At 39.3% G+C, this 14578-nt stretch overlaps 2 protein-coding genes across 2 annotated transcripts; one reads left to right on the forward strand and one right to left on the reverse strand.

Moving 5' to 3' along the window:
• Positions 1 to 4314: 4314 nt before the first annotated feature.
• On the forward strand, positions 4315 to 5142 carry LOC110944824. Its single transcript, XM_022186467.1, has one exon. The coding sequence runs from the start codon at positions 4315 to 4317 to the stop codon at positions 5140 to 5142; it is 828 nt and encodes a 275-aa protein (XP_022042159.1).
• Positions 5143 to 6234: 1092 nt separating this feature from the next.
• Positions 6235 to 7666, reverse strand: LOC110865578 (ubiquitin-conjugating enzyme E2 20). Its single transcript, XM_022114872.2, has 6 exons — positions 7412 to 7666; positions 7143 to 7170; positions 6834 to 7061; positions 6686 to 6749; positions 6544 to 6603; positions 6235 to 6476 (listed from the first exon to the last, which is right to left on the reverse strand). The coding sequence occupies exons 1-6, from the start codon at positions 7498 to 7500 to the stop codon at positions 6433 to 6435; spliced, it is 513 nt and encodes a 170-aa protein (XP_021970564.1). The 5' UTR covers positions 7501 to 7666; the 3' UTR covers positions 6235 to 6432.
• Between the last annotated feature and the right edge of the window lie 6912 nt (positions 7667 to 14578).

Below are 14578 nucleotides of genomic sequence, written 5' to 3' on the forward strand. Positions count from 1 at the left end.
GTCCCACGATCTCCACTCGTCTGCTGATGACAGAAGGACAACAAGGCCGACAACAATGACACGTGGCTCCAATCAAGGTGCGCCAGCACCAACAAGCATCTAGAAGCCACTAAGCGGTCGACGCCAGTGAGACAAAGAGCATATCCGTTTTGTTGTCCGCTTCTGGCCCAAGGCCCATCAGCCCATAACCCCTCACACCTCTCCGGCTATAAATAGAGACCTCATTCCACAGGTTAAACGTTCTATTCCCTCGGCCCTCACTCTTTACACTTAATTACTCTCAAAGCAGTCGCTTATTCTCACGCCGGAGCCTGGTTAAGAGGGAAACCCCCACATTCCCCTCTTAACGAGTTAACGGTGTTCTGTTTTGCAGGATAAATCACCAAGTCGGAGCTCAAATATCCTTAAGAAGATTAACCCCCATGAAAGGAACATAAACCAATCTAATTAACTCCCTAATTAGATCACTGTTTCTTCATGAACTTATTTGGAAGGATTGATTTTTGAAAGTCGACGTATGGAAAGGGCAGATGCTTGCTTATGAACGGATTGCATGGATTAAAGTTTATGGTGTTCCTTTGAACCTTGCAATTAATCCCGTGTTTAATGCTATCAGTGGGAAGGTGGGTGCTGTGGTTCATCCGGCAGAAATTTCTGAGGAAGATGATGACCTTTCTTATGTGTGCATCGGAGTTCTAAGTGGTGAAGGGAGTAGGATTAAACGATCGATGTCTCTCAAATGGCAAGATAAGATGATACGGGTGTTGGTAGAGGAGGAACATAGAGAATGGTTACCAGATTATTTGGAGGAGGAAATCGAAGACGAGGTTCATTCAGCTTCCAAAGACAACTCTGTCAACATGGACGCGGATCATGTGGAGGTTCGAAAAGTTGATTCCGGCGAGAGCTCGAAAACGGACGATAGTGCCGGATCCGGTAACGGTAAATTAAGAAATAACAATGAATTGGAAAGTGTTAATGACGAGATTCATGGTAAAAATAGCCATAATTATAATCATGGGATTGATCTAGGGGGAAACAATAGTAAAGATAATTTCTTTTGTTATGCTTTTGGGAACCTCAAGAGTGGAGATATAGCTGGACTAAAAAGATTTAAAAAGGTGGATCGGAAAGGGAGGGCCCAGTCAAATTCTCCACAAGAAAGAAGCAGGCCAAAGAAACGGGCCAGAGGTGATGACCCCTTTGGATTAAATGCTATGTTGGGTATTGAGGATAGTAATAGTGGACCGAGTAAGGAGGGCCCAAATATTTCAGCTGAGGAATCTCCAGCTTTTGAAGCTTTCCTTACTCCGGATTTAAACAAACAGCCGCAACAGGTTGCTTCCAAACATACGATTCAGAATGCAGAAGAAGGTCGGCTAGGTGAGGAAGTTGCAAATACGATGGAATTAGGGCGTCGTTTAGGAGTTGAAAATATTGGGGATTTCCAACAGCAGGTAAGGGAGTCGATCTCTAATGAAGGTTTTCAATCGGTTCTATCATGAATTTTTTAACGTTAAATGTACGTGGTTTGGGAGTGCAAGCTAAGAAGGCGTGGTTAAGGGGTATTCGTATTGACCAGCAAATTGGATGTGTGCTATTGCAAGAGACCTTGTGTACTAATGTGGAGGAGAAGGATCTTGAGGGATTTTGGGGTAGAGGCGTTTTCAATTTTGGCTTTGTTGAACCTACTGGTAGATCAGGGGGTTTGATTACGTTGTGGGATACGACTGTTTTCGATTTGCAGGTTACCTTTAGAAACCGAAATTATTTGGTGTGTTCGGGGTTCATTAAGGGTAGTGGGGAGACTATAAATATTCTTAATGTGTGTGCGCCGCAGAATGATATTGAGAAACGTCAATTATGGGTGGATTTGGTTAATATCATAACAGTTACAAATGGTTTGTGGATCGTGGGAGGAGATTTTAATTCAGTTCGTAATGAGAGTGAGAGGAGAAATTCCAATTTTAATGTGGCTGCAGCTAGAGATTTCAATAATTTCATTGAAGACGCGGGGCTTCAAGAACTGTTGCTTAGAGGAAGGAAGTTTACTTTTTCAGCAGGTAACAAGTTAAGCCGAATTGATAGATTGTTAGTGTGTTGGGAGTTCTTCTGTAGGTGGTCCTCCGCTGAATATAGAGTCTTGCCTAAAGGCCTTCCAGACCATTGCCCGGTTATTCTTAAGACGATTTCAGGTAACTTTGGCCCGAAACCTTTCCGTTTTTTCAACTCTTGGTTAGACAGGGACGATTTTGAGGAGGTTATCTTGAAGGCGAACACCGATTTTCAAGGAGGTGGTAGGTCAGATTTGATGTTGTTACAAAAGTTTAGATGGTTTCGTAGCCGTATTATCGAATGGAAGGAGATTACAAAGCAAAAAGAATTGGAAGAGATTTTCATTTTAAAACACGAGATGGAGATTCTTGATGCGACTAGGGAAGAAAGAGATTTGACAGAGGAGGAACTTTGGGTTTGGGAGGAAAGCCGTAGACGAGTAAGAGAGATAGAAGACCTCAAGTATAAAGATACACAGCAAAAGTCCAGATGTAAATGGGCTTCAGATGGGGACGATAATACGAGATATTTTCATGGTCTTATCAATAAAAGAAAGGCTTCAAATAGTATACCGGGTCTGTTGATTAACGGGATTTGGGAAACGAAGCCATCGAAAGTCAAGAAAGAAGTGTACCAGTTTTTCAAGAAAAAATTTGTGGAGGAATTGTCGACTAGACCGAAGTTGCGAGGACATGAGTTGAAAAGGTTAACTGAAGAGGAGGCGGCAATGATGGTAACTCCGTTTTCAGAAAGTGAAGTAAAGGAGGCGGTTTTTGGATGTGGAAATGACAAGGCGCCGGGCCCGGACGGCTTCAATTTTAAGTTTATCAAAAAATTTTGGAACATCCTTTCAGTTGACTTTATGAACATTATCAGTGACTTCTATGATTTTGGTTCCATAAGCCGGGGAGTTGGCTCGTCTTTTATAACTCTTATTCCTAAAACCTCGGCTCCTTCGGCCTTAGGAGATTATCGACCAATAACACTCATTGGTGTGATTAGTAAGGTTATTTCGAAGTTATTAGCGAATAGAATGCGGAAGATAATGGGGAATATCACTTCAGATACGCAATCAGCTTTCTTGAGTGGTAGGTTTATTTTGGACGGGCCGATGATGATTAATGAAATAATAGCTTGGGCAAAGAAAATGCGGAAGGAGATGTTTATTTTTAAAATAGACTTCGAAAAGGCATATGATAATGTGCATTGGGGTTTTTTGATAGATATGCTTCGTCAATTGGGGTTTCCAATGCGGTGGTGTTTATGGGTGGAGGGTATTTTAGCTTCAGCGAGGGCGTCGGTGCTTGTCAATGGCGCTCCAACATTTGAGTTTGATTGCAAGAAAGGAATTCGCCAAGGTGATCCTTTATCGCCCTTCTTGTTTGTTATTGTGATGGAGGCTTTTTCTAGTTTGTTAAGGAAAGCGAAGGATATCGGGGCTTTTGATGGTATTCGTCTCCCGAACGGTGGGCTCGAGGTAAATCATTTCTTATACGCAGATGATGCTATGATTTTGGGGGAGTGGTCGAAATATAACTTTAATAATCTGAAGAGACTGTTGAGAATATTCTATCTATGTTCGGGTCTTCGTATTAACATTCATAAGTCTATTCTATTTGGTATGGGAGTGGGGGCGGACACGACTCAAATGATGGCAGAATGTTTGGGTTGCAAGGCGGGAAGCATTCCTTTTGTTTATTTAGGCATCAAAGTGGGAGCGAACATGAACCGAATTATTAGTTGGCAACCGGTTAAGGAGATGTTCCAGGCACGGTTGTCGAGATGGAAAGCCCATGTGCTATCTATTGGTGGAAGACTTACGTTAATTAGGTCGGTTCTCGAGAGTTTACCAAGTTATTACTTTTCTCTTTACAAAGCCCCGAAAAAAATTATAGCCGATTTAGAGGCATTAATGAAGAAGTTTCTGTGGGGGAGTAGTGACGAGGTTAAAAAGCTACATTGGGTGGGTTGGGATAAGGTAACGGTGGCTAAACTTAAAGGGGGGTTGGGTGTTAATAAATTGGAGAACTCTAATTATGGTCTTCTGCTGAAGTGGTTGTGGAGATATAGGTGTGAGGCTAATGCTTTATGGAAAAAGTGGTTGACTCGATACATATTTCTGCTCGTACATGGGACATATATCCGAGTCAAGGTAGGTTTAAAGGATCTTGGAGCTATATTGTCAAGTTGGGTCGGCAAGTTAAGGTGCTTGACGTCGGTTTCAATTCGTTGATTAGAGCCAAGGTTGGGAGTGGCAAAATGATTCGTTTCTGGTTGGACCCGTGGATATGCGATAAACCTTTAAAGGTGTGTTTTCCTAATCTGTATAGAATTGAAACCGAGAAACATTGTAAGGTGTCGGATCGGGTGTTGAAAAGCGGAGGCGCTAGTAGCTTTGCATGGCGATGGAGGCATGATCCGACATCTTTAGAAGAAACTTTGGAATTGACGGATTGTTTCAATATGCTTACGACTGTGAAGCTTTCTGATAAGAAAGACTCATGGTTGTGGCATGGTACCGAATCAAAGTTTTCAGTGGCTAGTATTAAAGCGTGGATGTCCTCAACCGATGTGGCTATCACAGCGGCTTTATTTGATTGGTGTATTTGGTTACCTCAGAAGTGCAACATCTTTATGTGGAGGGCGATGCTTGAAAGATTACCGACTAAAACAACTTTGATCAAGAGAAACATACAAGTGGAAAATAACTTCTGTATTTTTTGTGACGACAGTGACGAGACTGCAGAACACTTATTTACAAGCTGTATTTTTTCGACTAGAGTTTGGCAGGCTATTGCGAAGTGGTGCAGGTTTCCGTTTCTATATGTTTGTGATTTAAAAGACCTTATGAATATATACAAGAACATGCGACTCAACACGGCGAAAAAGGATATGGTGCAAGGTTTGTTGATTATTGGTTGTTGGAGAATCTGGAAGGCTAGAAATGATCGTATTTTCAATAATAAGATCACAAAGATTGACGAGGTCGTTGCGGATGTGAAGACATATGGATACTTGTGGTATAAAAATAGGAATAGAAATAGAACATTTACTTGGGAAGAATGGTGTAACTGTGACATGATGTAAGTTTTTGGCCGTCTTGTTCCCCTGCTTGGGGGTTCAAACATGTTTGGTTTCTAATGAAGTTTGATTTTCAAAAAAAAAGATATGCTTAAAGCTAGCAACCATAAATTTGTGAAGATATTAAAAAAATTAGTCATACAAGTATAATAGGAAAAAAAATTATAATTAATAAAATCAGTTTTTTTCTTTGTATTTCCAACGGCTACAAAAAAAAAGTATATAAGCTTGTGAACAAACAGGACGGACATGAATGGGGCATGCTCATGTTTGTTTGTTCGTTTAACTTTAACGAACAAACATTTGACCATGAATAGTTGAATGAACTTGGTTTTCTTGTCCATTAAGTAGATGAATGTGTTCTTGTTGGAATTATCTATAATAGGATTGAAGTGTATGTGAAGGGATCGAATTCAAAAGTTAAAGTTGTTTTTAACTAGACCACGTTACGCTGCGGGGTTTCGATCCATATCGGTTCGGTTTGTTACGGTATCGACACTTAGTAAAAGTAACACATACAAATTTCCATCAACGGTATGATTGTACCACGTTAAACCACAAAAATACATTGGAAACTAAGAAAAAAGGGCATGTTGCAAGGGTATGTTCGGAATCGGAAACGAAAGAATTTTTCACCATCTTTTAAAAAGAACAAAATTAAATAAGTGAACTTAACAAAACATTAAAAAATGAGGTTGGGGAATCAACGTAATCCTTGACACTGTCGATCCATGTTATGATTGTATTTATATATAGAATTTGTTTCACTATTAATGTTTATCCTTCAGTAGGTTTCCATAGAATTTGTAAGAAGAGTCTTCTGTTTTAGAGATGATCAAACCATTCTCTTTTGACTTGTAAGAAACTATTCCCCAGCCAGATTTTGTATTTCCTTTTAAATAAGACTTGGGCAAAATCATGAAACAGCGCTAATAATATGTTACGTTTAACTTTTTAGCATCATATTAATGCCGTCGTTGATTTTGAATTGCTATGCATTTTCCCGTCTTTTACACCAAGTTGGTCCTTTATAGAGAAAACAACGAACAAGTTTGTTCAAACATGTAGACTTTCTCGACTTACAGAACGGGACAATGCTAATATTAAGGTTTTAGTCATTTCACTCCTGTAATTTGATGCATCAAACAAACAGAGCCGTCAATTGCTCATAACTAAGTCAAAATTTGAAAGATAGAAAGACAATAAAATAAAATAAATGTATTGAAATTTTGAAGTAAATTTCTGTAGAAAAAAAGAATAGAATTAATTCTCAATGCCTCCTCCATTCCATCCATCTTATGCAACTGGTTTATACAGCTTCTTCACCATTTTCCTGTATTCTGCATACATCATATCAATTTTATCATCACATCACATGCAATAAAAAGGAAAACTTTCAATCAATACCTTCTTGATCACTCCAAAGTGCTGCTGCTTGCGTGTTCAGAGGCGAACTTGTGTTTGGTTCTGCAATTATAAATTAATAAATTAAAAGAAATTGGTAAGTTTACATATATCTATATAAAAGTAACACCCTCAGTTTGTTTACCTCCAAGGAGACTTTGGATAGAGATTAGAATACTTCTCACATCATAAGCAGCTGACCATTTGTCCTACAAGTTTATTATTATTCTTATTAATATGTTCAATCAAATAATCATAATCAGTTTTAAATTAAATTATAGTTAAAACAATACCTGAAGAATATCCAGACATATGTTTCCGAAAACATCGACATTAGGATGAAAGCAAGCGGTCTCGAACTTCACCTTTGGAGGCTTGAAGGGGTAATCATTCGGGAAGGAAAGGGAAAGCTTGTATTCTGTTCCTTCAAAGACAGTGTCTTTGCTCCCGGAAATCGTTCCTTTCCAGAAAAAGATGTTGTCTTCCTCAGGAAACGCGGATACCGCAGTCTCACCACTCATCTGTAAAAAAAAAATATCTATATATTAATAATAAATTCAACGTTCAGATGAAGAATGAATATTTTTGACTGACTGACTTACCATTAGATCCATCAGTTCTGACTGCAATCTGTTGCAATGAAACAGGATTAGTAGTATTCCTAATTCAGATCAAAAAGTAGATATATGATTTCAATAACCCTAGACTATCTAATTGAAACCCTAATTCAACAACCAAATCATTAAGCAATACATAATCTCTCTCTAGAACTAACTGGATTCGATGAAAGATACAGAAACAAATTCAGGGTGATTTGAAGAAAATGAATCATGAAGAATTCTTGTAGGATTGAAAAGACATTCATACATACCTTTTAAGGACGGATTGGGCATCGATGGTGTTAGGCGTTGGAACAGGCTGTTTAGTGGCCACTTGAGAGTTGTTGTTCATGGTTGCCATAAGCAGAAGATCGATTGGATTGGATTGGAATTTGAATGAGAGAATTAGAAGATGAAGAAGAAGTTTTTGATTGATGATTATCGCCTGCCTGCCTTCTTCTAATATTGAGAGAGAGAGAGAGAGAGAGAGATGAGGGAGGAGCGGGGGTTTTAAGTACAGGCGGAAAACCTAATTTATTTTGTCCAACGTTGAGATTTTCTCTAACGGCTACTTTCTTTACACTTTCCTCTTTTGCCTGCTGCCCGCCTCGCAAATTTTAAACCTTCGATTTTTATAATTGTGCATCCGCTTCAAATTTTAAACAATTCAAAACAAATTCATTAAATTCTTATCCATTATTGTGTAGGGATAAAATTCATATTAACTAGAATAAATCCCCGCCGCGTTCGTTAGAAACATCTCCTAAAGCACATCTACTTAACCTTGAAGCTCAGACTCTTTCTTACGTATATGTGGACTACTCTACAAATTCACCAAGGATTCTCTGTCCACGCTATTATGGTCGCTAACTTTCGACGAAACGAAGCACCCAACATGAATCGTATCACACCCAGATGTAACCGCCACTCTTCCGCCACCACTCTCTACAATACAAACACTAAAGATAGTTTTCAAATAATCTGAATTTGCCAAACAATGCAACCTTTAAAAGATGATAATTTTATTCTTATAAATAAATAAGGTATACACCGTATCAAGATTGTTTTCGAATGCCTAACTTTATTCAAACTTTGATCAAAATATTTGTCAAATTGTACACCGACTCAAGCGTGTTTTAATTTATGATTGCAATTGATGTTTTAGTACTAAAACTTGATGTACATAAAATTACAGTCTAAAAGTAGTTTCTAATCGAAGGTCCAGTAACATCTGCTGAATGAATTGAAGATTTAAAGTTGCTTTGCATACTCATCTCTTCACCATGTTGCATCCCTTGTGGTGACTTAACATATTCTTCAATTTTCTGCTTCTGTTCTGTGTCTGGAATCAAGATGTCTGGTGTAAGAGGTTAACAAAAATCGTTAAGAAATCAAATGTAATATCAATGAGTAAATGTTGGGCGAATTGGATGCCCAACTAAGTCCGGAACCTTCAAATGTCACATCTATAATGTCATATAGTTACAGCTTACACAAAAAATTATATATAATCGAAAGAATGCCATAGTTTGTTTCCTACTACAACGATGTGTTTCTGCTAAGATTTGTTCCATGTTATTTCATATACTCTATATCCAATAAATGCATTAAAATAAGTAAGTGCTTTAAATGCTTTGCTTAAACCAAACGTGAAGCAGTCTACTTATATGTTTAGTATTTTAAATGTTTTGCTTAAACCAAACGTGAAGCAGCCTGCTTATATGTTTTGTCTAGGTAACATGTTTTGTCATGTATACGTGTGTGTTAGGTAAGTTGACTTACATGCTTATCCACGAATATGTAGCAAAGCTCTGTGTTTTGCTTGTATGGGATCCACTTTCTTGCGACTCTTATTTGTATCGGCTCCACATTGTCTGGGTAGTTGAGGGCGGAGAATGGTTTGTAAGCCATTGATTGCAACTGCAAAGAAGTTTTAGTTTAGAGATGTTAGTTGCCATGAATAGTGTTTAGCATGTTGACTGGACGTATCTATACTATATATAAAAGCATATAGGAAGGACTACTTAACGTAATTTGTCATTCCCTTAAAACACCCTTAATGCATAATGTACAACCCTCTAAAGCACACTATTAATTTACTTTTCCCACAATATCCTTCTCTTTTGGCGGCCAAATCTCACTCTAAAATTTTCAACTCCCGCTCACTCAAACCAGATACATCTCCCCTCTCTATTTTGAAATTCAGATTCCACTCCCAATTCTCTCTCACAACTTTTACATCTTTTTCAAAAGAATCCGCAAAATCGTGTAATAGTAGAAGCAAGTTTAGATCTAGAAATGAATATATTTGGGTTTTGCAGGGGAGAATAACCAGACGCAAAAGAGACCGAGAGAAGCGGTGGGTTCCGGCTACTGGCGGCAATGATGGCCACTACACCCACCAACAGAGGTACCAGATCTAGCGGATTTGGTGGTGACGGCGGCTGGGGTTTCGCCGAAAGCGGCGGAGAAAGCCGCTTCTAAGTTGTTCAGACCCGACCTAAAAAGGACCACCATTCCATCATTCTTCCACATCTAAGTTCTGGGACCAGGAAGGTAACCTATAAACCCTAAAATTTCTAAATGTTACTAGAGAGGCTTGATTCCCTTTCGTTGTTCGTCTAATTTGAAAAAGAAGTTCCCATTTGTTCTTAACAAGTAATTTCATTAGGGTGTCAGCGATTGTTGTTCACTGGCTTAACAAGAATTAAGTGTCGTCATTTTGAGTTTGGTCTCACAAACGCTGAAGATAATATTTGCATTCCTGTTGTCTTGAAAAATTTTTCAGCCAATAATTTTATCTGCTGGGGGTTTTTCATACGGTAGAGATCACTCGCGCACCTCCTTTGAAACTTCAAGATGTGGGTTATATAAAATTTGTTCGTTTTTTGTTTTGTAACATCACCGGGAGGGAATTAAAAATTCGCTTTTTTCTATTATATGAGCAGGCCTATGTAGCACGAATACGGGTACGGGACTGGGGTACGGGGACGATACGTGTAACAACCCTTGCCAAAATTGTTATTTTTTATTTTAAGAATGCACATTAGGAAAATCTAATTAAGACCCCAGGTGGTATGGCGCGACCCATAAATTTTAAAACAGGCAAAACTAGGATCAGGGCCCCCTAAAACTCAAGGGGGAATCCCCTAATTCATAATTATCCGTCGAAAACGAGTTTAAAACACACATTTTCGAAGATGGTTGACTTAGCAGGGCTAAACAAGACACAAGGCAGGCCTAGCCTGTTTTGGCTTGCCCCGCGACACGCGACAGGTGAGGTGGAACCTGTCACGACACGCGGCCGGGTTCAATTTGGGCTATAAAGCCCTTGGCTTGTGACTTGAATTATTTGAGTGTTTCGACGTTAAAATTCAAAACGTAAGTTCAAATATACGTTGTTTCATTAAAAAAAACCATAATCCCGAACCTCTGCTGCGATAACAGGGTAATAACTCGATCACTGCTATGATACAATGTCTGATCGATTAAAACCGATCCGATGGATGTTTAAGTGCTGCCTGAATACGGGCTATACTTTGTCATTCGTCATGAGGGTTTCGATCTCGTGAAATTAGCGTAAATGTTGAATTAAGTTACTGACCTAGTTTCGTTTGCATTGTTATTTTAACTAGGTTACCGGCTTAATCAGTAGGCAGACTCTGTCCGTTTAAATTTGCAATGTGAGTCATTCCGTTTTTATCTAAGTTACTTTGCAAAACCCTAAATGTTTTCCAGTTATAATTACAGGGATTAAGTCTTTGCGTATCTTTAATTACTGGCAGTAAGTGGGGTATTGTGCACATTATTGCTGTTTTATCACTCTTAGGTGGGCGAGCCTAATTAGTGATACAGGTCACAATTGGGTGACAGGACCCAATAGTGATATGACAACAGTCATAGATTCGGTCGAGTGACAATTGGACCAGATAATTATAAGATAGGGGCACTTGTAATCGCTCTTAGTACTGTAAATTATGACAATGTGTCGTTTTATATAAATTGAATGACTCGCCAGTATTTCTCGCTGATCAAATCTTTTTAAAACATGTTTCAGGTGATTTACTGTGAACAAGGAAAAGTACCACATAGCACACGAGCTTGAATGAAGTGGCTCCTTAAATAAATAAACATGTTTTATGTAAATTAGGGATTTTCAGTAAAAATCCTTTATTGTAAATTACGGGGTTTGTCCCAAAACTTGTGACAACTCGAGTTTCCAAGATTCCATCTTCGCGTTAATTGCACATTAATTGTTTAGTTGTTTACTTGCACGACTTGTTGCCTTGTAATTGTGCACATTGGATTATATGTTGAGATGTTTGTTTGATATGTTATCTATTTAATGTGATTAAAGTGTTTGGTTACATGAACTTGTAAACTGTTTGAGATTAGGAACTATACCCGATGAAACAAGGAGTTTCGCCATTAACCACTTCGATGAAACAGAGGAGTGTTTCGCCTTATCTCGACGAAACAGGCGTTTCGCCGGCCCACTGTTTCGCCGAAGCCCATTAAGGGCCCAGTGCGTTACGCGTATATTTATTGGGTATTACTGTTTCATTCGTCACACTTTTAGCAAATTAGAAACCCTAAAGCCTTCTCCTCTCCTCCTTTCTGTGTGACGGCAACCTTGAGTTCTCGAAGCCCTTCTTAGCAATCAACTCATTATTCCTTCTATCTCGGTTAGTGTTTAATCTTTGATTGATTGTTTGGGTGAAATCATCGTTAACCGTTTAATTGAAATCAGTATGGAGTGATTACTAAGTAATGTTCATGTTCACGTTTAGATGACGAATTGATTATATAAAATCTAGATTATCGGTTAGAGATTCGTAAGTCGTGATTGGATTGCATGATGAGCAATTAGTTAGTCGATAGGGTTGGATGTTCTGTCTCGAACCACTTAGACTAAGCCCGATGTTCATGAATGTAATTGTTATGCCACTGTTCATGTTTGATTTAATATTTGCATACCATGATCATCACTGGATTGAATGTTAAGTGAATACACGTTATAGCCTTGTGTGTATCAATGATTACTGTGTTGTATGATTTTGTATAATGATTGATGATTACGGCGTTATATGATAACTGGTTGTTCGAGATTGGTGTAAAATGGTTGTTTAGAAGGATTAGGGTTTCTGTGTGTAACTGATTATACGACGTAACTGATGCCTTCCGACGAAACGCTGATGACGACGAAACGGGTGCGTTTCGCCAGAGGGTAACCACGACGAAACGGGGGAGTTTCGCCGAAAGCATGCACGACGAAACATGGGTGTTTCGTCGAGGGGTGATCACGACGAAACAAGGGGTTTCGTCGAAGTAGAAATCTGCACAGTAACTAAGTTTAATTCTGTTAGGAGTTAACTGAGTTAGTTATGTGTCGTTAAATGTAACTCATGTGAATATGTGATTAACTGCTAAATGCTATGAGGCGTCTGTTACTTGAGCTATACTTTGTGATCATGATTTATACTTGAACTATGTGAATATAAACTGATTGTGAATACGTGCATACCATAGGCTTTGACTGTTAATTGGAATCAAGTAATTAATCAACCGAGCAAACCGAGGTGAGTTCACACTTTCTACAAGGCATGGGATTCCCAAGGGTTGGGAATGGGTTAATAAACTAAAACGGAATCTATATATCCTCCTTGGGTAGGATATGTACGGCCATCCTCCTTGGGTAGGATGCCACTATAAATCCTGCGTATTCTCCTTGGGTAGAACTACGTACGTTCGTCCTCCTTGGGTAGGACAACAACCTTAACTTACTAGACAAAATTCTATCATGAAGTCCCTCCTCTTTATATCGACTTAATCGCCGAGGCCGATGGCGAGCGGGTCATTTTTTAATAGCGCTATTAGGTTTAATAAACCTCACACCGTGTCGTTCGAACGGGCGTGTACTAATGGACTATGGCAAACTGTCAGTGATGATAGACACTGATGTAGGGCACAACTTATATTTCGTTAGTAGTCGATATGGTATGGTCTAGTGGTTCACAGGGGAAGCCCCCCACTGATTATGGTTACGGTTAGGGAAACAAAAGAACTGGTTAACTCGTGGTTTACGAAACGACTTATGATTTCAAAATAAACTGGTAAAACTGAACAACCAACTATGAACTTGCTCAACTTTGTTGTTGACTCGTTGTTACATGCCTTGCAGGCCAATAGGTACTTTTGGAGCTTGCACGAGGAGGTGTGGACGTTGTGGGATTATGGACTGTTATGTTCCATTCTTAAACATTTGAACTTTAAACTATGTGTTGGTTATTTAAACATTACTATGCTTCCGCTGATTTCTTAGACATGTTTGGTTTGTTTTGGATCACCAATTATATTGCGTTTGGTTTTGAATATTTTATTTTATTGTTCAATATGATTGGTGGCTTGATCCTGGTCAGTCACGCTTCCAAGCGGTGATACTCCGCATGTGGATTTTGGGGGTGCGACAGATTGGTATCTGAGCCATTGGTTATAGTGAACTTGGTTTTGAAAAGGGGAAAAGCTCTTTGGTAAAACCAGACTATAACCTGTACAGTGCTCAACGATCCACAACGACGCCTCGCTCCACGTGCAAGACTCAACATTCTAGGTGGTATGGTTTATGTTTGTATTGCCTACTTGCTAGTTACATAAAAATTTGCTCATGGTATGCTTAGATGAACGTAATAATTGTGGTCTAAAAACACATGTGTGCTTACTCTCTTCTGTCATCGCACTTTCGCGAACATCTCTCACTCATGTTTCCTTTGATATGAAGATCATGAGTAGACGCGTTAACCTAACTCAAGCCCAGCTAACGGCTCTAATCAATGAACAAGTTACTGCAGCACTCGCAGCCGCTCAGGCAGGAGGTATAACCTGCCATTGCAACTTACTCTAGGATCTTTAGATCCTACTCTCGTAAACCAATACTTGTGCTTAACTTTGTCACTTCTTGCACACACGACAGGTCAACACGCTCAGCCTCCTGCATGTACCTTCAAAACTTTTATGGACTGTCGACCAACTACTTTCAACGGCACTGAAGGAGCTGTAGGCCTCCTCCACTGGTTCGAGAAACTCGAACCTGTTTTCGAGATGTGTGAATGCCCTGAGGCACGTAGGGTGAAGTATGCTACTGGTACTCTTGAAGGTCTAGCGCTCACGTGGTGGAACGCTTAGGTTCAAATGCTGGGGATTGTTGCTGCTAACGCCACCCCATGGAATGATTTCAAGGAACTGATCAAGGAAGAGTATTATAGTCGCGACGACATCCACAAGTTGGAAGTCGAGTTTTTCAACTTAAAGATGACGGGGTCAGAAATCGTAGCGTATACGAAAAGGTCAAATGAGCTGGCAATCTTGTGTCCTACCATGGTAGACCTTCCCATCAAACGTATCGAGCTGTATCTCAAGGGTCTTGTGCCAGAAATTCAGAG

The sequence above is a fragment of the Helianthus annuus genome, chromosome 6 (genome assembly GCF_002127325.2).
Source record: "Helianthus annuus cultivar XRQ/B chromosome 6, HanXRQr2.0-SUNRISE, whole genome shotgun sequence".
In the NCBI taxonomy this organism is placed as follows: Eukaryota; Viridiplantae; Streptophyta; class Magnoliopsida; order Asterales; family Asteraceae; genus Helianthus; species Helianthus annuus.